This window comes from Triticum aestivum, chromosome 6A (assembly GCF_018294505.1).
Source record: "Triticum aestivum cultivar Chinese Spring chromosome 6A, IWGSC CS RefSeq v2.1, whole genome shotgun sequence".
Taxonomy (NCBI): Eukaryota; Viridiplantae; Streptophyta; class Magnoliopsida; order Poales; family Poaceae; genus Triticum; species Triticum aestivum.
In genome coordinates, this window is record NC_057809.1 from 524907427 (window position 1) to 524931265 (window position 23839).

The 23839-nt window shown below is 43.4% G+C and overlaps 2 protein-coding genes across 2 annotated transcripts; both read left to right on the plus strand.

Annotated features, from left to right (window-relative positions):
- Positions 1-8626: 8626 nt before the first annotated feature.
- On the plus strand, positions 8627-13822 carry LOC123128276 (RNA-binding protein Musashi homolog 2). Its single transcript, XM_044548244.1, has 7 exons — positions 8627-8820; positions 8966-9006; positions 9843-10006; positions 10241-10340; positions 10427-10599; positions 10834-11345; positions 11575-13822. Exons 1-7 carry the CDS (start codon positions 8792-8794, stop codon positions 11678-11680), a joined length of 1125 nt encoding a protein of 374 aa, XP_044404179.1. The 5' UTR covers positions 8627-8791; the 3' UTR covers positions 11681-13822.
- A 1923-nt stretch (positions 13823-15745) lies between these two features.
- Positions 15746-19727, plus strand: LOC123128274 (aspartyl protease APCB1). Its single transcript, XM_044548243.1, has 9 exons — positions 15746-16383; positions 17600-17717; positions 17828-18051; positions 18159-18395; positions 18563-18716; positions 18793-18875; positions 18980-19076; positions 19202-19274; positions 19376-19727. Exons 1-9 carry the CDS (start codon positions 15833-15835, stop codon positions 19489-19491), a joined length of 1653 nt encoding a protein of 550 aa, XP_044404178.1. The 5' UTR covers positions 15746-15832; the 3' UTR covers positions 19492-19727.
- Positions 19728-23839: the final 4112 nt, after the last annotated feature.

Genomic DNA, 23839 nt, shown 5'->3' on the forward strand with positions numbered 1-23839 from the left:
ACTGCCGCCACCCCTAGGGAGGGAACCCTAGGTGGGGGCGCAGCCCCTCCCCTCCCCCTATATATACTTGAGGTATGGGGGCTGCCCAACACACGATTTGCTCTCCCTGTTGGCGCAGCCCTACCCCTCTCCCTCCTCGCCTCTCGTAGTGCTTGGCGAAGCCCTGCTGGAGTCCCGCGCTACTCCACCACCACCACACCATCGTGCTGCTGCTTGATGGAGTCTTCCCCAACCTCTCCTTCTCCCGTTGCTGGATCAAGGCGTAGGAGACGTCACCGGGCTGTACGTGTGTTGAACACGGAGGTGCCGTCCGTTCGGCACTAGGATCATCGGTGATTTGGATCACGACGAGTACGACTCCATCAACCCCGTTCACTTGAACGCTTTCGCTTAGCGATCTACAAGGGTATGTAGATGCACTTTCCTTCCCTCGTTGCTAGACTTCTCCATAGATTGATCTTGGTGATGCGTAGAAAATTTTGAATTTCTGCTACGTTCCCCAACAGTGGCATCATGAGCTAGGTCTATGCGTAGTTTCTATGCACGAGTAGAACACAAAGTAGTTGTGGGCGTCGATTTTGTCAATTTACTTGCCGTTACTAGTCTTATCTTGATTCGGCGGCATCGTGGGATGAAGCGGCCCAGACCGACCTTACACGTACTCTTACGTGAGACTGGTTCCACCGACTGACATGCACTAGTTGCATAAGGTGGCTAGCGGGTGTCTGTCTCTCCCACTTTAGTCGGATCGGATTCGATGAAAAGAGTCCTTATGAAGGGTAAATATAAATTGGCATATCACGTTGTGGTTTTCGCGTAGGTAAGAAACGTTCTTGCTAGAAACCTATAGCAACCACATAAAAACTTGCAACAACAATTAGAGGACGTCTAACTTGTTTTTGCAGCATATGCCTTGTGATGTGATATGGCCAAAAGGATGTGATGAATGATATATGTGATGTATGAGATTGATCATGTTCTTGTAATAGGAATCACGACTTGCATGTCGATGAGTATGACAACCGGCAGGAGCCATAGGAGTTGTCTTAATTTATTTATGACCTGCGTGTCAACATAAACGTCATGTAATTACTTTACTTTATTGCTAAAGCGTTAGCCATAGTAGTAGAAGTAATAGATGACGAGGCAACTTCAAGAAGACACGATTATGGAGATCATGGTGTCATGCCGGTGACAACGATGATCATGGAGCCCCGAAGATGGAGATCAAAAGGAGCAAAATGATATTGGCCATATCATGTCACTATTTGATTGCATGTGATGTTTATCATGTTTTACATCTTATTTGCTTAGAACGATGGTAGCTTAAATAAGATGATCCCTCACTAAAATTTCAAGAAAAGTGTTTCCCCTAACTGTGCACCGTTGCGAAGGTTCGTTGTTTCAAAGCACCACGTGATGATCAGGTGTGATAGATTCTAACGTTCGAATACAACGAGTGTTGACGAGCCTAGCATGTACAGACATGGCCTCGGGACACATGCAAAACACTTAGGTTGACTTGACGAGCCTAGCATGTACAGACATGGCCTCGGAACACAGAAGACCGAAAGGTTGAACATGAGTCGTATAGAAGATACGATCAACATGAGATGTTCACCGATGTTGACCAGTCCGTCTCACGTGATGATCGGACACGGCCTAGTTGACTCGGATCATGTTTCACTTAGATGACTGGAGGGATGTCTATCTGAGTGGGAGTTCATTAGATGAACTCAATTATCATGAACATAGTCTGAATTGTCTTCGCAAATATATTGTAGATAAATAGCTCACGTTGTGACTCCTTGTTTCAATACGTTCCTAAAGAAAGACCAAGTTGAAAGATATTGTAAGCACCGATGCGGACTAGGTCCGTAGTCCGAGGAGTGTCCTCACTGCTACACAGAAGGCTTACGTCTTTGATGCACCGCTCGATGTGCAAACCCCTACAACGTCGTCTGTGGATGTTGTGAACACCTGACATACACACTGATGACTACTTGATAGTTTAGTGCACCATACTTTACGGCTTAGAATCGGGATTCCAATGACGTTTTGAACGCCATAGAACATATGAGATGTTCCAAGAGCTAAAATTGGGATTTTAGGCTCATGCCCGTGTTGAGAGGTGTGAGACCTCTGACAAGTTCTTTAGCCAACAAGATGGAGGAGAATAACTCAACTAGTGAGCATGTGCTCAGAATGTCTGGGTGCTACAATCACTTAAATCAAGTGGAAATTAAACTTCCAGATAAGATAGTGATTGATAGAGTTCTCTAGCCACTATCACTAAGCTACTAGATCTTCGTGATGAACTATGACATGCAAGGGATAGAGTTGATCACGGAGCTGTTCGCGGTGCTTAAGACCGCAAAAGGTAGAAATCAAGAAGGAGCATCAAGTGTTGATGGTTTAACAAGACCACTGGTTTCAAGAAGGGCAAGGGCTAGAAGGGAAACTTCATGGATGGCAAACCAGTTGCCGCTCCAGTGAAGGAACCCAAGGTTGAACCCAAACTCGAGACTAAGTGCTTCTATTGTAAAGGGAACGGTCACTGGTAGCGGGATTACCCCAAATGCACGGTAGATAAGAAGGCTAGCAACTCCAACAAAATTTATACGTGTCATTAATGTGTACCTCACTAGTACTCCCAGTAGCACCTGGGTATTGGATATCGGTTCAGTTACTATTATTGGTGACTTGAAGCAAAAGCTACGGACTAAACGGAGACTGGCTGAGGGCGAGGTGACGATGTGTGTTGGAAGTGTTTCCAAAGTTGATGAGATCACCATCGCACGCTCCATCTGCCTTCGGGATTAGTATTGAACCTAGATAAATGTTATCAGGTGTCTACGTTGAGCATGAATATGATTAGATCATGTTCATTGCAATACGGTCATTCATTTAAGTTAGAGAATAATGGTTATTCTGTTTACATGAATGATACCTTTTATGGTCATGCACCCTATGTGAATGGTTCATTGAATCTCGGTCGTGGTGATACACATGTTCACGCCAAAAGATGTAGAGTTAATAATGATAGTACCACTTTCTTGTGGCACTGCCGCTTAGGTCATATTGGCGTAAGATGCATGAAGAAACTCCATATCGATGGATGTTTGGAGTCACTTGATTTTGAATCGCTTGACACATGTGAGCCATGCCTCATGGGCAGGATGACTAAGACCCCATTTTCAGGTACAATGAAATGGGCAAGTGACTTGTTGGAAATCATGCATGCTGATACGTGTGATCCAATGAGAATTGAAGCGTGCGGTGGATATCACTATTTTCTCATCTTCACTAACGATTTGAGTAGATATAGGTATATTTACTTAATGAAGCACAAGTCTGAAATGTTTGAAAAGTTTAAGGATTTCAGAGTGAAGTTAAGAATCATCATAACAAGAAGATCAAATTCCTACGATCTGATCAATGAGAATTTCTGAGTTATGAGTTTGGCAAACACTTAAGATATCGTGGAATTGTTTCACAATTGAAGCCACCTGGAACACCATAGGGTAATGGTGTGTCCGGACGTCGTAGTCGAACCCTATGAGATATGGTGCGATCTATGATGTCTCTTACCAATCTACTGTTTTCATTTTGAGGTTATGCTTAGAGACAACTGCATTCACTTTAGATAGGACACCATCTAAGTCCGTTGAGACGACATCATATGAACATTGGTTTGGCAAGAAACCAAAGTTGTCATTTCTTAAATGTTTGGGGCTGCGATGCTTAAGGCTTCAGCCGGATAAGCTCGAACCCAAAGCGGACAAACACATCTTCATAGGATACCCAAGGGTGACAGTTGGGTATACCTTCTATCTCAGATCCGAGGGCAAATTGTTTGTCGCTAAGAATGGGTCCTTTCTCAAGAAGGAGTTTCTCTCAAAAGAATTGAGTGGGAGGAAGATAGAACTTGATGAGGTTGTCGAACCTTTATTTCAACAGAAAGTGATGCAACACAGAAAGATGTTTTCTGTGGCACCCACATCTGTTGAATAGGAAGTTAATGATAGTGATCATGAAGCTTCGGATCAAGTTGCTATCGAACCTCGTAGGTCGACAAGGATATGTACTACTCCTGAGTGGTACGGTAATCATGTCTTAGATATCATGTTGTTAGACAACAATGAACCTACGAACTATGGAGAAGCGATGGTGGGCCCGTATTCCGACAAATGGTTAGAAGCCGTGAAATCCGAGATAGGATCCATATATCAGAACAAAGTATGGACTTTGGTGGACTTGCCCGATGATCGGCAAGCCATAGATATAAATGGTTCTTTAAGAAGAAGACGAACATGGGCGGTAATGTTACCGTCTATGAAGCTCGACTTGTGGGAAAGAATCTTTTCACAAGTTCAAGGAGTTGACTACGATGAGAATTTCTCACCCGTAGCGATGCTTAAGTCCGTCGGATTCATGATAGCATTAGCTGTATTTTTCGATTATGAAATCTTACAGATGGATGTCAAAACAAGTTTTCTTACCAGTTTTCTAAGAAAAGTTGTATGTGATACAATAAAAGGTTTTGTCGATCCTAAGGATGCTAAAAGGTATGCTGGCTCCAGCAATCCTTCTATGGACTAGAGCAAGCATCTCGGAGTCGGAATATATGCTTTGATGGAGTGATCAAAGCTTTTAGGTTTATACAATGTTTGCTAGAAACTTGTATTTACAAGAAAGTGAGTGGGAGCACTACAAAATTTCTGATAAGTGTATGTGGATGACATATTGTTGATCCGAAATAATGTAGAATTTCTGGAAAGCATAAATGGTTGTTTGAAAGAGTATTTTTCAAAGGAAGACCTGGATAAAGCTGCTTACATATTGGGCATCAAGATCTATAGAGATAGATCAAGACGCCTGATGGTACTTTCAAAGAACGCACACCTTGACATGTTTTGAAGGAGTTCAAAATAGATCAGTCAAAGAAGGGGTTCTTACCTGAGTTGTAATGTGTGAAGTTGAGTAAGACTCAAAGCTTGACCACGTCATAAGAAAGAGAAAGGACGAAGGTCGTCCCCTATGCTTTTGTCATAGGCTCTATACGGTATGCCATGCTGAAGTACCGCACCTGATGTGTGCCTTGCCACATGTCTGGCAAGAGGTTACAAAGGTGATCTAGGAGTAGATCACCAGATAGCGGTCAAAATTATCCTTAGAGGAATAAGGAAGTGTTTCTCGGTTATGGAGGTGATAAAGAGTTCGACGTAAAGAGTTAGGTCGATGCAAGCTTAACACCTATCCGGATAGCTCTGAGTAGAGATATCGGATACGTATAATGAAGCAATAATTTGGAATAGCTCCAAGTGGAACGTGGTAGCAGCATCTACGATATAAAGTTTTGCAAAATACATAGAGATCTGAATATGGCAAGACCCGTTGACTACAACCTCTCTCACAGTATAACATGATCAAACCCAAAACTCTTTGAGTGTTTCTCACATAGTGATGTGAACTAGATCATTGAGTCTAGTAGACTCTTGGATGTTGGTCACATGGTGATGTGACCTGTGAGTGTTGATCACATGGCGATCTGAACTAGATTATTGACTCTAGTGCAAGTGGGAGACTGTTGGAAATATGCCCTAGAGGCAATAATAAATTGGTTATTATTATATTTCCTTGTTCATGATAATCGTTTATTATCCATGCTAGAATTGTATTGATAGGAAACTCAGATACATGTGTGGATACATAGACAACACCATGTCCCTAGTAAGCCTCTAGTTGACTAGCTCGTTGATCAATAGATGGTTATGGTTTCCTGACCATGGACATTGGATGTCGTTGATAACGGGATCACATCATTAGGAGAATGATGTGATGGACAAGACCCAATCCTAAGCCTAGCACAAGATCGTGTAGTTCGTATGCTAAAGCTTTTCTAATGTCAAGTATCATTTCCTTAGACCATGAGATTGTGCAACTCCCGGATACCGTAGGAGTGCTTTGGGTGTGCCAAACGTCACAACGTAACTGTGTGGCTATAAAGGTACACTATAGGTATCTCCGAAAGTGTCTGTTGGGTTGGCACGAATCGAGACTGGGATTTGTCACTCCATGTAAACGGAGAGGTATCTCTGGGCCCACTCGGTAGGACATCATCATAATGTGCACAATGTGACCAAGGAGTTGATCACGGGATGATGTGTTACGGAACAAGTAAAGAGACTTGCCGGTAACGAGATTGAATAAGGTATCGGGATACCGACGATCGAATCTCGGGCAAGTATCGTACCGATGGACAAAGGGAATTGAATACGGGATTGATTGAATCCTCGACATCGTGGTTCATCCGATGAGATCATCGTGGAACATGTGGGAGCCAACATGGGTATCCAGATCCCGCTGTTGGTTATTGACCGGAGAGTCATCTCGGTCATGTCTGCATGTCTCCTGAACCCGTAGGGTCTACACACTTAAGGTTCGATGATGCTAGGGTTATAGGGAAAGTATGTACGCGGTTACCGAATGCTGTTCGGTGTCCCGAATGAGATCCCGGACGTCACGAGGAGCTCCGGAATGGTCCGGAGATAAAGATTGATATATAGGAAGTATGATTTTGACAACCGGAATTGTTCCGGGCATCACCGGTAGTGTACCGGGACCACCGGAGGGGTCCGGGGGTCCACCAGGTGGGGCCACCAGCCCCGGAGGCCTACATGGGTCAATGGTGGGAAGGGACCAGCCCCTAGGTGGGCTGGGGTGCCTCCTACCAAGGCCCAAGGCGCCTCCAAAAGGGGAAGGGGGCAAACCCTAGGGCAGATGGGCCCTAAGGCCCACCCTAGGTGCGCCTCCCCCTCTCCCCCTTGTGGCCGCCTCCCAGATGGGATCTAGGGACTGCCGCCACCCCTAGGGAGGGAACCCTAGGTGGGGGCGCAGCCCCTCCCCTCCCCCTATATATACTTGAGGTATGGGGGCTGCCCAACACACGATTTGCTCTTCCCGTTGGCGCAACCCTACCCCTCTCCTTCCTCGCCTCTCATAGTGCTTGGCGAAGCCCTGCTGGAGTCCCGCGCTCCTCCACCACCACCACGCCGTCGTGCTGCTGCTGGATGGAGTCTTCCCCAACCTCTCCTTCTCCCCTTGCTGGATCATGGCGTAGGAGACGTCACCGGGCTGTACGTGTGTTGAACACGGAGGTGCCGTCCGTTCGGCACTAGGATCATTGGTGATTTGGATCACGACGAGTACGACTCCATCACCCCCGTTCACTTGAACGCTTCCGCTTAGCGATCTACAAGGGTATGTAGATGCACTTTCCTTCCCTCGTTGCTAGACTTCTCCATAGATTGATCTTGGTGATGCGTAGAAAATTTTGAATTTCTGCTACGTTCCCCAACATACTATTGCCGCTAAATTTATCCGTTGGGGCATCAAACGAACTTCGTATGCGATGAAACTTGGCAGGCGACCTACTAACAACATAACAACATCGCATGCCAACTTTCAACCCATTCCGAGAACATTTTCCAGCCACTTATAAAATAATATTTCGGACGTGCCGCAAGCGCGTGCAGGTGTGTCTGGACTCAGAACGGACAACGGAAGGAACGGGGAGGCCGGGACGGATGCAAGCTTTGAAAACATGATGATGCAATGCACATGATGACATGACAAGATGCGACACGCAAGCGAATAACATGACCACAACAATGAATAACTGGAAGACACCTAGCGCAACGGACTCGGGGCGTCACAACACTCCACCACTACGAGAGGATCTCGTCCCGAGATCTAGGATGGCACCGGAGAGAAACGGAAAAGGAAGAGGAAAGGTAAACTAAGTTGCTTCTTTGGCAAACGAGTGAAACCAAAGAACCTTGAGAGGTTAAACAAATTGAAAGAAAGAAAAAACACAATAAAGTTGAACGAATTTGAGAGCACTCCGGTAGAAAACAGAAAAAAGGAACATTACTAGAACCTTGTAGGTTGAAAGACATAAGAAAAATGGCTGCAATGGACAAGAAGTATATGCAAGCACTCTGGTAGAAACGAGATGTACAAAGAACGATAAGGATCAATTATGACAACACTCCGGTTGGAAATGGAGGGCAGTAATATGAACTTGACAAAAAATGAAGGCACTTGGATGTGAGTCCGGTTAGAAGAGGAATGATAGCCACAACACTCCGGTGCGCTCCTCACTTGCCCCGACCGATGCGTTTGCGTCAAGCTCAGTTGTAGTAATCAATCAAAAGGGTCGTTGAAGTGGCGAGAGTGAAAGAGAGATTGAGGTAAGAAATAAGAAAAATAGAGTATGCTTTTCATGAACCCCACTACAAATCGGACGTCAATTTTTTAACCATGGAAAATCAAACTTTTGTATGACAATTTGTGTTTGCCGAGAATAGCAAGTTTAGTTGACAAGCACGGCAAATCCGTCTGAGTTCATTTTTTTTCCAGCCGTGCTCGTAATCTATATCTGTCATCCTCACGCCAATTAAATGTGCCTAAAAACATTTGATTTGCCATGTTTAAAAATATCATGCCAAATTTCTAGCATTACTCTTTTTATTAGGCTGACACATGGGCCCCATGTTGAGGTGGCGGTATAAGTCTTTTTTCTTGATCGTATGGCGGTATAAGCCCACGGTGTAAACCGCCTCTCGACAACATTGCGAGGGGGGGTTGTTGCCGAATTGTGAGACTCGAGGGGTATATACACCTCCCCGTCCGGCCCAGCCTAGAGTTCCAGCAAAATCCCCAATCCCGCAGAGCACGCTCCCTCCGCCCCTCGTTTCCCCACCCACCAGCCTAGGGTTCCGGCGAGATGAAGCAGCAGGATGGAGCTAGCCCGGCGTGAGCCCTCTCTCCCTCTCTCTCCCTCTCTCTCCCTCCCTCCTCGTACCGTCCGTCCGTCGGCTCGTTTTCTGCATCTCGACTGCCGAGACGTGCTTTCGCTGATTATGATTTCTTGTTTTTCCTCTGGGGCGGATTCGTGCAGCAAGATGTTCATCGGCGGGCTCTCCAGGCAGACAAGCATGGGTACGTGCAGATCCGTTCTAGACTTGACCTTGTAGCTTGTTTACTTGTTATCCTGCCGCAAGCTTCTCGAATTCGTCAGGTTCCGTTCGTATTCTTTCAGATCTAGTTCGTTGTTTGCCCTAGATGTCGATTTACCTTGTTGTGGAGGCTTGTAGCCTCGCAGATCCAGCGGATGGCAGTCTGTTTGTTCGCAAAAAAGTTGTGATTTGGTTGGATCGTCGTTAGGGCATGCGAATTGTTAGGATACACGGCGTTGCAGTTAGATATGAAGGGGGGTAGACCTGGAAGTTCTGTTATGGAGTCTATTTGGGTAGAAAGAAGTGAATTGTTTGTTGGAAAATCATTAAACGATACTGGGTGCATATGTTAACTGATTAATTAAAAAAGAAACACTTCTGTGTTATTAAAGAAACGAAATTGCTTCATATATGGCGTTCTATATCCGATTTCCATCCGCCGTCATGCATCGTCGGATTTGCTTGTGACGTTGGATCGAAGGGTCACGACTCAGTGTCGTACATGCATCGCACGAGAAACTGTCGTATGTACATTGTGGGATTTGTGAACACATGTCGCACAGTAGGATTTTTTATGCAGTTATTAAGTCGAGCAATAGTTAAAGCGTTCCACAACTGATATTCACTTTCTTCTTATGTCTTATTATCTTGGTAGGACCTAAAAACGCTAACCTTTACGATATTTTTGAACCTGTTAAGCAGGTTACTTTGGTGCTTGATGATGAGTTAGCATACCAATGTAGATGTTTTAATGCTGTTTTGTTCTCCTGTTGAACACCGACTCACTACTAATTGATTTGCTTGTTTCTTGACGTGCAGGTACGTTCAAAGAGTACTTCGGGAAGTACGGGGAGATAATCGATGCGGTAATAATGAAGGACCGCCATACCCAAAAGCCTAGAGGCTTTGGATTTATTACCTATTCAGATCCTGCTATTGTTGACAGAGTGATTGAAGATAACCATGTCATTGATGGCAAGCAGGTACACTCCGTGGTTCCTATTACTGCTGGAATTATATCAGTTCACATGGGAGTTCATCGCTTTTCCTTGCATTTTTTAGTACACAAGTCATATGTTATGAAGTTTAAGATCCTTGACTATGCCACAGCAAAAAAAAAGCAGTTCTATCTTTAATGGGGTTTCTTTTTAAGAATCAAAAAGCTTAAAGCCCCCAGTTTCACTTCAAACTAACTAGACATAATATGAAAATTCCAGGTCGAAATTAAAAGGACTATCCCGAAGGGTGCTGCCCCCCTGAAAGATTTCAAGACAAAGAAGATTTTTGTTGGCGGATTGCCTACTGCTCTAACAGATGGTATTATGTGTTCTTTTTTTTTACTGCCAGTTAGCTTCGTTGCTCTGGATAATTAGGTTGAAGTCCTCAACTTGTTGATTTAACAGGTGAATTCAAGGACTTCTTTTCAAAGTTTGGAAAGGTGGTGGAACATGAGATCATCTGTGATCATTCGACCAACCGGTCACGAGGATTTGGATTTATAGTGTTTGATGCAGAAAAAACTGTAGATGAATTGTTAGCTAAGAAAGGCAATAAGATTGATCTAAATGGTACTCAGGTGAGACTTCGTTGGTGCTTTCTAAACTTTCGTGAGCTTAGTTTCGTGCAACACACACTAATAATTAGTACGGGCCTCCAGTTACTTGGAGTAATCACACCATATTCGCCTGATTTGCTCTTTCGTTCGAGTCGCCAGTTGTGTTCTTACATAGGTGGCAGATTATTAGCACTCCATTCTTGGAAGTAAATAGAATTGAAAGAGACATAGGTTGACTTTCTTGCTTTGCTGTAGGTGGAGATCAAGAAGGCAGAACCAAAGAAACCCTCTAACCCACCTCATTCACTTGATAGCAAACCTAGGAGATCTCCTTATGCAGATGGTTATGATGGATTTGCCAGCCGTTACAACAATGGTGGTCGCCTTGCCCCCTATAAATCACCCGGTTTTGGCGCTAGGCCTGGCAGCTACAGTAGTGCTTATGTTCCTGGCAGCTACAGTAGTGCTTATGTTCCTGGTGACTATAGTAGCGGCTATGGTGGTTATGATGGAGCATTTGGAGGTTATCATGGAGAATCGTCGCTCTACTCCAGTCGTTTTGGTGGCAGTTATGGTGGTGGTTTAGGTGGTGCATATGGGCGTGATGCTGTGCCTTATGGCACGTCTAGCTATGGGCCTAGTTATGACTCTTCAGGTGCCAGTGCCGATCCTAGTGTTAGGTCTGGCATGGTTGGACTCTATGGTGCTAGGGGAGGCTATGGTAGCAGCAGTGGTGGTGGTGCTACTGGTCGCTACCATCCATATGCAGGGTAAGCCTGTGGATGGTCAATGCTAGATGAGAACTTAAGAGATATCACCTGCAGCTAGAAGAACCTTGTGATCTACTTAGTTTGCTACTCCATGGTTGTAGAACTTAAAGACGTTGTTTAGTGTTTGAAATTTAAACATACTGAAGTTGAAATTTAGACTTACTCAAGACTTGTGCATGTTTCTTTCGGTTAGATGCCAAGTTCCATGTGAAATCGCTTGCTATATCGGTTTTGCTTGTTTTTTGGTTGTTGATTTGGAAGTTGCTTCACATACAGCATTGCCAACGTATCCACCATCACAATTTTCAATTGCTGATCCTATAGTGCTCTAGGTTGCTGATCATTTAATTTCCCTTCTTTGGGATGACATTATGGTCCTTTCTTGTAATAAGCTAGTTTAGGCCTTTGTCAGTTAATCCTCTTCCCAAGGGGATTGGAGAGGGTTAGACCTCTGGTTTGCAGGAATCTCATAGGAATTCTGTAGGATATGATTTCTATAGGAAATTTCCCTTTGATCCCTTTGTAGCATTGGTAACTTTTTCAAAGGAAAATAAACATTACGCAAGACTCAATGGAAAAAAAAATCCTATCCTGTGAACCAAGATTTAACCCCCCTCAGCCCTCTTCCATCCCCACCAAACTGAGTGTGCCCTTGGTTGCATTGTGAACTTGTGTTTAAATCTGAAGATTTTGGTTTGTCGAGTTTACATGTTCAATTATACCATTATTTCTTATGCTCTGATGTGTGTAACATTGTAGTACGCACTTCTTCACGTCTTTCAATTATTAATGTTGTGAACTAAATGTCTCCGCTTCTGAGATATGGAACTAAATTGACGTATTCATGTGTTCAATGGTTTGATAGAAGCCCTGGCAAAAAAAGAAAAAGGTTAATAGAAGCATGATCATCCATGACCCAAAGTATATCACCTAATTATTGTAGAAGCCTCTCACCAAAGAAGCCTAGGATGGGAGAAAACCACGAAGTCGCTAGTGTGTCTTTGGTCATGGTAGCAGCCTACCAGTTCCTAATATGTAGGCCGTCCACCTTCACGGTGAAGGGGAGATCTGCCGAGTCGGTGTTTAGAATATAGCTTCGCCAATATCATGGCACAAGTTTCCTCAAAAAATAAAAGATAAAAAAAATCATGGCAGAACTTCTCATGAACACGCATGGGTGTTAAAGCTGGCTTGCAATTTGTCACGTGAGTGCGCTAAGTAGATCAACGCCGTACCTTTCTTTCACAATCACAGGATTGTACCTTTCTTTCACAATCACAGGATTGTGAGCCACTTCACTGCCCAAGACGTTAATCATATAGTGGTGTGGTTATTTTGTTAGGCAAAAATGCTTAAGGAAAATATTCTACGGCTGTCTTTGCATGCCACAGAAAGGGCTAGACGATTGGATCACCCACTCTTCTTAGAAGGAAGACACAAAATGGGCCCAGCTTAAAATTAATAAAGCCCTCGACTGGCTATAGGGGCAAGGCAAAGTTGGATCACTTAATTGCATAATTTCCCTGTAACACTTTGTTTGCTAAAGCTTTCTATCAAGATGCGCCGGGCCAGACGGCCATGGGTGGCCGTCGATGCATAGGCCAAGGCCGTACGGGCACTCGTGCCCCCTTGTCCCCGATGGAGGTGTGGTTGAGGAGGTCAAAGCACCGCTGGTGATTGGTGAGGTCGTGCAAAGATTACTATAGCCACAATCGGGTTCGATAGTGCGTCGTGTGTGAGGTGATGTGACCGGCAGCGGTGAACGAGCAGAACAACCGTCGTCGTTGCCTAGGGGAGGGCTGTCTCGTTTGTGATGGTCATAGTTATTTTCGACATTCCTATGTGCGGATCAGACGCGGTGGCACATGGGTTAGTGTAGCTAGGTGGTGGTGAGGTTTGCCAAATCAGATGGATTTGGCGCGATGCATCGGGCATCGGGTTGGTCACATTGGGTGGTTGTGCGAGGTGCAACCCTCTCCCCCGCTGCTACCGATGATAGTTGTCGAGATGGCGCATCTCATTTTGGTAATTTCCATTTTTTTCCCCTTTGGCCGGCTAGTTTCGTGTGAATAGGTAGAGTGGTGGGTGGTGACTATGGCGACAAACATCGTGGATGTGTTTTCTTCGGGTGAAAACTCAGGATCTTGCCTTGTTGCTTGATCAGGCAATGTCAATGTTGTTACCTTATTGAATTGCCTATGTTGTTACCTTAATGAAAGTGTTTTGACCCCTTCAAGGGTGATATCCCATTGGCCCGACACTTCTGTTTGGACCAACCAACAGGCGCGATTCCTTCTTGAAGTCGTTGTCTTGGAGCTTTGCGTCCTTTTTTCTTCTAAAATATTGTGGTGCATTTGGTGGTATGACATGGAGATGTTGTGAGGCATGTCCCATTTCCTATGTGGGTGGACTCAATTTTTATGATGCTCCTCTTTGTAAGCTGATTTGTTTGGTATTATCAATAATTGGTAACATATGCTTGTGTGCATCCCTCGATATAGAGGGCCTTCCCTCCCCTCTTTCTAAAAAAAGAACTTGAGATCATTGTAATTGAGGCAGGCATGCTGCCATCAACATCTTCACCCAAATTCTACCTTTGCATTTCTCAATATGGCAAGTCACATATGCGAGTAACCAACAAATTATCATCATAGCACGTATATGCTTTGCAGAAACAATTTTTTCCACTCCGATAGCTCGTCGAGATTGGCCAAGAAGAATCAACAAGGCAAGCCTAAAAACTGTCACCAGTTAGCTCTTTAGGAGTGACTTTGTCACAAGCTCACGTGGTAAAAATAACTAGCTCCTACCGTGCCAGGGTGACCAGGCAAAGTACGCAAGAATGTGGTCTGACCGTCGCAGCGTTGGAATCTCTACAGCAAAAGAAGGTTACGAGGCTACACTTATTTCCGCGTGCAAAACCTCAACAGCATATCGACGGCCGATACATTGTTGTTTTCTGTTGCGAGATGACGGCCTATACATCTACTTCCTCCGTCTCAAAATAAATGATTCAAGTTTGTACTAACTTTATACTCCTACTAAAGTTATAAAATTGAGTCATTTATTTTGGCAGGAAGGGAGTATTTTTTTAGGGAATGCCAGTATGGCTTACTTTATTGACCAAATAAGAACACTTACATCATTCACAAGAGACACATTAATGAAAGACAGAGGATCATCTATTACAAGATAAATAGTTATCTTATTTTTTTTTTGAATGATAGTTCTCATAGCTATACTTGGCAATTTCATGTGCGACTCCATTGGCCTCCCGAAGACAATGAGTAAGCCGGGCATTGCCTATCTCCATGATCAAATCAGCGTAGTCTGCAAACATTGTAGCTCCTTCATACCACCATGTACTTCCTCCACCACGAGCATCAATTACTTCTAAACAGTCCGATTTCCGTCACAGCATGTTGGAGGCCTAAAGAAGACGCCAAAGGTAATCCTTCTTTCATTGCCAAGGACTCCATCATCAGGGCGACTAAGCATAGGGGACAAATGAACATGATGTGGCAATAAAATTCCCATACCCGTCCTCCGTAATTGCGCCTATTGCTCCATCTCCTTGATCACTATGGTACATAGGAAGCATCTACGGCCGATACATCTAACTATGAGAATTATGAATAATTTGCCAATAAATTTCAAAACTAGACCTCATCAGCACACTCGTCGCGGTAGCATCAACATGCGCACGCCATAGCAGCCCACCAACCTCCGGTCCACCAAGCTCCCCGTGATTGGAACCCCGCTGCCCGCACCACGCCGGCTTTGCCTGGCAACGCACCCCGGCTGTGGTGAGAGGGGTGGTAGACGGGTTGGTGGCTAGGGTTTCTAGTCACCTCGTGAGACCTCCTCGTAACGCTTCGTGTATCGTCTGAACGAAAAAAAACTAAAATATTAAAATGCACAAAGAAGAGGTCAGATTGAAGGGGCTACAATTCAAGGTCCTCCTATTCTTGGAACACGTCTTGCGATGCACATTAACAACACTCGGACATAGCCCATGTTACATCTACACGTCCACGTCCTGATTCTTATAAAATTACGAACTTCCTAGTTCAACATTGCAACGTAGGCTCGCTCTGTTTTCCTCCTCCTTGGCACTAAGCAGTATTTGCAGCACATGGTTTTGGTTTCATCGCTAAACTCTCGGCAACTTATATAACGCACATGTCACCAGCGATTATATATTATTATTCAGAAGCAATGTTCACTCCCGTGCGTAAGCCAATGCGCGTTGCCAACGTAAACAAAAATCATGGCAGCTCCAAGAATATTATCTGCCGAGAAATTCCAATCATGCCCTTCTGTGCCAAAAGTCAAGTCAGCGGACCAATCACAGTCCGCCGAGCTCACCAAAGCCATCCCCCCCTTTCCCCAGCCAGTTTCCTCATCACTTGCCCCCGATGGCCTGCCCTCCCCGCCGCCTCTGACCCCGCCCCGCCGGAGCGCCGCCGGGATCTCGACCGGAGATGCCGATGCCGCCGCCGCCGCCCCCTCCCCCGCAGCTCCACGGCGTGGTCATCATCACCCTCCCGCCCCCCGACCAGCCCTCCAAGGGCAAGACCATCACCGCCTTCACCTACACCGACGAGCCGGGCGCCGGCGCTCCGGCCCCGCCGCTGAACCGGGGACCTCCGATGGCTACCGCGGGGAGGGAGGCCAGGCGATCGAGGCGGGCGGTCTCGCGGCGCGCGGGGGCGATGGTGCTCGTGCTGGGCGCGCTCGCGCTCGCGGCCTACTACAGCTTCTACTCGGACGTGGCCGTGCAGTTCCTCGGGATGGAGGAGGAGGAGGCGCAGAAGGAGCGGAACGAGACCAAGTCGTTCCTCTTCCAGCTCTACCCCAAGGCGCACCAGGGCCGCGCGCTGCGGGAATTCGGCAACATCAAGCTCGCCGCCAAGAGGGTCGATGACGGCGGCGGCAGGAAGGTCACGAAGAAGCTGGATGTCAAGGGGGCGACATCGGCTGGGACTAACTCCACGGTTCTGCTCCCGATCAAGGGCAATGTGTTCCCCGATGGGTGCGTACCAATTCTTCAGAAGTTTAATTTGACTCCAAGAGTAAATTTTACTCCGTTGCCTTATGATTCAATTTCAAGAAAGAGGGGGGTTGCTTTTGATGATCAGATGTACTAAAACAGGTTAGATCCCTCTTTGGGAGTGGATGGACAAAGCGAACTTTTAGAATTTAGATCCCTCTATGCTTTTATATCACAAAATTGGGTTCAATCTGATCCCAAGAAAATGTTTGGGTGATGTGATGATACTATTTTGATTTAGTAAGTACTAAAACAGGTTAGAAGTTTCGCTTTCAACAAATTGCACATTTCTGTTCCATATACTAGTAAATTATATGTCCATTGCCATGCGAGAGTTAAGATAATCAAATTACAACCAACGATCGGTATATTGTTACTTTATTATGATAGACAGATGAAATCATTTTAGGCATATGCGTGAAGTATAAGATGCAAAACTCGGGTAAAATATATCCAGTGTGTTTTGTCTAGGTGTATTTTTGGGTATATCATATTAAAATATTAAGAATAGCTACTTCTGTATCTGGAAAGATAAGTATGATTTATGAAGGCACATCCATAGCCATAAAGAAATAATGGATGATAGTTAGATAGAAAAGTAGTTAAGAGAGTCTAGATATGGAAGAGTCTAGAACAAAGTAGAAGTGTGTTTAAGTTTTGTGCAAAATGTCCATAGGGCTTAAGCCCAGCCATAGAATCTTCTAGGTAGTACACATGGCAGAATCTGGTGTAGTAAAGAGAATATCCAATGCTCAGCAACACTCGGATTGGCCACCTCTACCGTCTGATCGACTTCATCCAACGGTTGTTTTTCAAAGTTATTCGTACATATATGAAGAACTTAAGGTGTAGTTAGTTTAGTTGTACTGGTGTAGGCTGTAATGAGTATATACATCAAAGCTAGAAAGTCCTTTTATGTTCCAGAAATGCAATTCTGCTCCCAAGGTCATAAGCAGACAGTTCTTAAGGTCTGAGGATCTATCATTTTTAGTTAAGGCTACTATTTATGCTAATGTGTCTGATATATTTATAGCCTATTTACCAGAATAATCTCTATATTCGATGGACTGTTCTCTATCCATAAAAGGCTACTATTTATGCTAATGTGTCTGATAGTAAGCCATGCTCTCTTATTTTAGATTTCTATAAAGCTGGGTCTGCAGCTGTTGAGGCTAATATTATCTTACCCCGATTGCAGGCAGTATTACACATCTATCTTTGTTGGCAATCCACCAAGACCTTATTTCCTTGATGTTGATACTGGAAGTGATTTAACATGGATTCAGTGTGACGCACCATGCACAAACTGTGCCCAAGTAAGAAATTTAACAAATCTGGATGTTTGAGTATATCAGTTTGTGATTAGCTGCGCTATTCTATCCAAGTTTATTCAACTGCTCTAAAAAAATATGTACCGCAATTGCAGGGACCTCATCCTTTATATAAGCCAGCAAAAGAAAAGATAGTCCCTCCCAGGGATTTGCTATGTCAAGAGTTGCAAGGCGATCAGAACAACTGCGAAACATGCAAGCAATGTGACTATGAGATTGAATATGCCGATAGAAGCTCGTCTATGGGTGTTCTTGCAAAGGATGATATGCATCTAATCGCTACAAATGGTGGAAGGGAAAAGCTAGACTTTGTATTTGGGTACGGTCAAACCTTTTAGGAGATGACCCTTTTGCACATTCCTGATACATTAGAGCAAATGCTTTTAAATGATCTAAGTATCTTACTGGTTTTTATCTACCAAATAGGTGTGCATATGATCAGCAAGGCCAGCTTTTGTCCTCGCCAGCAAAGACCGATGGGATTCTTGGTCTTAGCAGTGCAGCAATAAGCCTTCCTAGTCAGCTGGCCAGCAAAGGAATTATTTCCAACATTTTCGGTCATTGTATCACTAGAGAAACAAATGGTGGGGGGTACATGTTTCTGGGTGATGATTATGTACCAAGATGGGGAATGACATGGGCTCCTATTCGAGGTGGTCCAGAGTAAGTTGCATCCTCCTTTTTAAAAGTTTATTAATTGCATGCACTGCCATTATTAGCATTTTTCTTTGGCTCCTAAATCACACACATAATGAACTTGTATTTTTGTTGCAACAATCCTTGAAAACCTTGCGCTGTTCTTTGATGATTTTGGTTTTCAATATTGTCAGCAACTTATACCACACAAAAGCCCAGAAAGTAAATTATGGAGATCAGGAGCTCAGCATGCATGGGCACGCAGGAAATTCTGTTCAAGTGATTTTTGATAGCGGGAGCTCATATACATACCTTCCAGAGGAAATGTATAAAAACCTTATTGATGCTGTAAGTCTCATTAATTATTCGTTTGGGTGAAGTTATCCGATTTCATTTACTAACTTTGTGTCTTGTAACATGTCAGATTAAGGATGATTCTCCCAGTTTTGTCCAAGATAGCTCAGATACGACATTACCTTTGTGCTGGAAAGCTGATTTTTCTGTTAGGTAATACTCCTATAAGATGTCTCTTTTAGGGGCGGTAGTTCGACAGGCAAGCCCCGGTAAAAAAAAACTACTTTCTCTTTTTCTAATCATATCGGGATTTTCAGGTCCTTCTTCAAGCCCTTGAACCTTCATTTTGGGAGAAGATGGTTTGTCGTGCCGAAAACATTCACCATTGTTCCCGATGATTACTTGATTATCAGTGTAAGTCTTCTATGTATTTTCCATAAAATTCTGTTAGGTCTTGTAACATCGATCTGCATCTCTAACACGAGTTCCATGCTGAGAACTCATGCTTATGCTTATTGTTCTTGCTTGACTTATTCCAGGAAAAGGGCAATGTTTGTCTTGGGCTGCTAAATGGAACAGAGATCAATCATGGGTCGACCATAATTGTCGGAGGTATAGATTCTTCTCTTACCCCCCAATCGGTAATCTTGCTGTGCAGTGACACGATTAATTGTGTCAAACTTGCAATGATCATTTCTTGGTTCTCCATTCAGATGTTTCTCTGCGTGGCAAACTAGTTGTGTATGACAATGAGCGGAGGCAGATCGGATGGGCTAATTCAGAGTGCACCAAGCCACAATCACAGAAGGGCTTTCCCTTCTTCCTCTGACGGGCATTGTTGCAAAATATACATATGTAAGTGGCACAATAGAGAATACCGTTGGAGCTGCACACTAGATAGCAGCTGCCATCAGTGCCGTATTTCATCTAAAGTCACTAGCCATGGTTCCCGCTTTCTGTTGTAATACTTGTTTGTAATGCACTGCATTGTTTGTATATACACAAGAATCAATGTATGTACGTATTATGAGCTGTAGATAGAATTTCAGCCTATATTGAAGTCAATAGCGCGTCTTGAAATTATGCAAAGCTGTGGTGCTTCCTAAATGACCTGATAACTAATTTTGATGCAACCAAAGGCTGTATGTAGTTTCCAGGCCTAGCAAAAAGCTCCTTCAGTGCATGGTGTTCACTGGTATGTTTATCCATGGAGTACATGAACTTGCTTAGCGATAACCGATTTATACAAAAACTTGAAAAAGCATGAAACTGGTCACTTAAGCCTTGATGTGGTAACAGTTTGATACAAAACCTTGATCAGCTGCCAGATCGGACACCATGTCATCAAAGTGGCGCGCACTTGTGCTCGTTCTTTTTTGTGAAAACCCCCTGATTGAATCACATATATTTCTGAGAAGTCCTTAACGATGAGATGAAATGAAAACTTGTAAAAATGGTCCTGTTTTGCCATGAAATAACACGTGTATGTACTCAATGTGGCTGCTCCCTCAAGAGCTTGGTGCCTCAATTTTGTTAGGTTTTTACCCGTATATGATCAGTTCATGTTCTCCATGATCCTTTTTTTTGCGAAAATAATTCTTGCATTACTCAAAGTTCAGTTTACATCTCGTTCAACAATCTCCAGGACCTTTTCCGGACCAGAGCCTAGCCAAACAGCAGTTTGGCATTGCAACCTACCAAAATTAGCCATGAAGTGACTAGCCCTATTACAATTCCGACGAGAATGAGTAATGCAAGAATCTCTCTCTCTCTCTCTCATACTGTACTATCAATGATCTCTCACTGTAAAAGCATATTTTGATTTGTTTCCAGCTCCTTATCATCTCTAAACAATCTGTTTCGATGTCAATGGGTAAATTACTCCATTGCAGTGCCAAAGAAATTCCTTCTTTCAAAGCCAACAACCCAGCTTCCAATATACTCCGTATATCTGCATGAGTAAAGGTGCCTGCATGATGTAAAGATGATTGATCCAGCGTGATCTCTAAGGATCATACCTGCTCCTGCATTTGATCGTGACACTGAACCATCTGTTTTTAATTTTACCCTTCCGGTAGTTGATTTTGACCATGATCCGGCTGTTCTCTAGGTCAATAAACATTGATGCACTTTCTGTTTGTATTCCGGACAAAGGACAGATTTGCCCTTTACTGGATCAATGACCGTGGTATCTTCTATGACTTGCAAAGAGGCCAAGTAGCTTGCTAGGAACCGGACTGAAACATGTACAGGAGGCAATGGTTTAGAGTGCACCAATTCATTCCTAACATACCATATTCTCCAACGCATAGATCGTGTTTTTTGGCTGGAAATGATCTGTTGGTACCCGAAGTACATCTCCTTTGCATGATTTTGCTAGGTCGGCTAGATGTGCTTGTTGGATTTTGGGAAAATTAATTCAGAGAATCGACTTACGTATAGCTGACCACAGTAGTGTAGAGGCTAGAGTCAAAATGCACTTTTGTGTGATTCGTGTTTGTGAATGCATCCAGGATGTTGCTGTAGAATGTAGCTTTTCTTAGGGGAAATAATTACTTTGCCTGTCATACATCTGTAGTCCAACCTCTTAGCAAGCGGCAAGGGTGTACTACAAAAATTCAGTCATAAGCTCCAGGACGTTCAAATATTCAATTAAAAAGGTTTCATCATAATAAACAATTCAAGATTATGAGCATGGGGAGCATAAACAAACAAAGCCAGTACATGGTTATAACACAAGCACATTCAACTGTGCTGAACAGAGCCTACTGGGATTCTCCATGCTTGAGCCGCTCAATCTGTCAACATCAAAGTGATCAACGACCACATTTCATTATTTTACACACACCAGTCCAAAAGATGGCCGTTATTCAGTATCTACATGCTCGTTACAATAATACTACAGATAACTGTATTTCAATGTTTAGGCTTTTTGTTCTCGGCTGCTGAAGTTTGAAATAGATAGCTCTGAATTATTATGTTTGAACATACTTTGGGGCAATTAATTTTTGAAAAGAGCATGGTGGGTTGGAACTTAAGGCTTAACTACTTCTCCAAACAGAGTTTGGCTTTCATGCTCTTCCTTCTCTCATTGAAATGCATTAAAGATTTAGTCACGAGTTTCAGAAAATGTGTCATATAATACATGAACTAGTCGTTCCGCAATCCTGATTCGCTAAAGGAAAAGTAAATAGAAAGAAAGTCAAGAAGTCATAAATTACGAACAGTGTCTACATTATTTTGTACAGGCCAGAAGAGACTAAATTGTTTTGTAATTTTTACTATTTACTACAACAGACAGTGTCTTTTGCTGTATCTTGTTACTGCAATTCTAACTATGTACTGCACCAAACAGAGGCTTTTTTCATGTGCAAATTTGATGTAAACTTCCTTTTTTTGCAGTTACTTCATGGGAATTTACACCTATGTTCTCAGTAGAATTTGAACACAATGGACTTTTCTGTGGATTGGGTGCTATTAGGCAATATGTTGGATGCACACATGTGTTCGATTATTGTCATCCTGATAGTTTGTCAACACAAGTTATGAAGGACTGCTTGGAGAAGATTGGATATGATACTTTAGATCCTAAGATGTGCTTGCCTGAGAACAAGTCAATTTTTGATGGTATGATTTGTGTGGATAATGATGAAGTAATTGCTGCAATCAACGCTCCAAGTAGAGAACACAAGACACTATATTTGCTTGTGGATGAGAAAGATCACATATGGTATGATGTGGTAATAGAATTGCCAACAAGAGCTAGACGGGGTGAAGGAACTTCAAGGATCAATGCTGCAACAAATATTGAAGAGCAAGAACAACATCCAGAGCAAGAGCAAGCAGAACCAGAGGTAGCGGAGCAAGCACATGAAGTAGAGGGAGAAGTTGAAGAGACTGACTCTGAATTTTATGAAAGTGATTATGATGTGGAAGATGGAGACAATGATCTCTTTGATGAAAATGTAGACAAAAATGTGGAGGATAACAATGTGCAGAATGAGTACATGGAAGAGGGGTATCCACCAGACGAGGATGATTTAATCCTTTCAAAGGAAGAGCTACAAAAGCTGAAGTATACTTTCAGGACTTTCAGTGCAGAGATTGACATGGATAATCCAGTGTTTAGGGTTGGATTAGTTTTCAGCGATATGAAAGAGGTGAGAAGGGTGTTGGACGCATATAGTGTCAAAGAGACAGAGTTAAGATCCGGAGAGCTAGAAATGAGGCGACTAGGATGAATGCATTTTGTTTAGAAGGTTGTCCTTGGATTTTTAAAACATCTAAAGACAACAGGACAGGGAGCATTGTCATTAAGAAGTACAATGGCAACCACACCTGTCAGTAGAGCTGGGATTCTTAGTGCTTGACTGTGAACTTGCTTGTAGAGAAGTACATTGAGCAATTTACCGAAAAAGGCTTTCACCCCACTTTATATATAAAGCACCACACATTGAGCAATTTAGGGATGACCAGAAGATGGATTTGAGCACCTTTGGGAAGAAAGTTCAAAGAGATTACAAACTACTCCCAAATAAGATGAAGTTGAGCAGGGCGAGAAAGGCAACACTGAAAATGACAGTTAATATCACCATAAGTACATGAACTTGCATAGCGATAACAGATCCATACAAAAACTTAAAAAAAGCATGAAACTGGTCACTTAAGTCTTGATGCGGTAACAGTTTGATACAAAATGTTGATCAACTGCCAGATCGGACGCCATGTCACCAAAGTGGCACACGCTTATGTTATTGTTGCACAAAGCCCCCTAGTGTTATTATGTAGATGCATTATAAGGTCTTGCTCAGTTGCTTACAGAGAAGTTCATCAGGATAATATTCTCTGCGCAAGGGTTTTGAGAGCTAAATATTATCCTGATGGAAATCTCTTGAAGGTAGGACCGAAGAAGGGATCTTCATTTACATGGAAAGTATTGTTGTCGGTCTCCAGACTTTCAAAAGAGGGCATATTTGGAGAGTGGGATCAGGAAGTAAATCAATATCTAGGATGATCACTGGATACCGAGTAGTCCGTCCAGGAAAGTTATATCTAGAAAGGGGGTTTTCCTTCTGAATACTGTTGATGAGTTGATTAATCCATGGAGAGGGAGATGGGAAGAAGATTTAATTTTGGACAATTTTGTTTCGGTTGATGTTGAAAGAATTTTGAGGATC

Coding starts and splice junctions, on each gene's coding strand:
- LOC123128276 (XM_044548244.1), top strand. CDS start 8,792: ATGAAGCAGCAGGATGGAGCTAGCCCGGC. Junction 10,007..10,240: donor ATGTCATTGATGGCAAGCAG/GTACACTCCGTG, acceptor TGAAAATTCCAG/GTCGAAATTAAAAGGACTAT. Junction 10,600..10,833: donor TTGATCTAAATGGTACTCAG/GTGAGACTTCGT, acceptor GCTTTGCTGTAG/GTGGAGATCAAGAAGGCAGA.
- LOC123128274 (XM_044548243.1), top strand. CDS start 15,833: ATGCCGATGCCGCCGCCGCCGCCCCCTCCCCCGCAGCTCCACGGCGTG. Junction 18,876..18,979: donor AAAGCTGATTTTTCTGTTAG/GTAATACTCCTA, acceptor CGGGATTTTCAG/GTCCTTCTTCAAGCCCTTGA. Junction 19,275..19,375: donor GTCGACCATAATTGTCGGAG/GTATAGATTCTT, acceptor TTCTCCATTCAG/ATGTTTCTCTGCGTGGCAAA.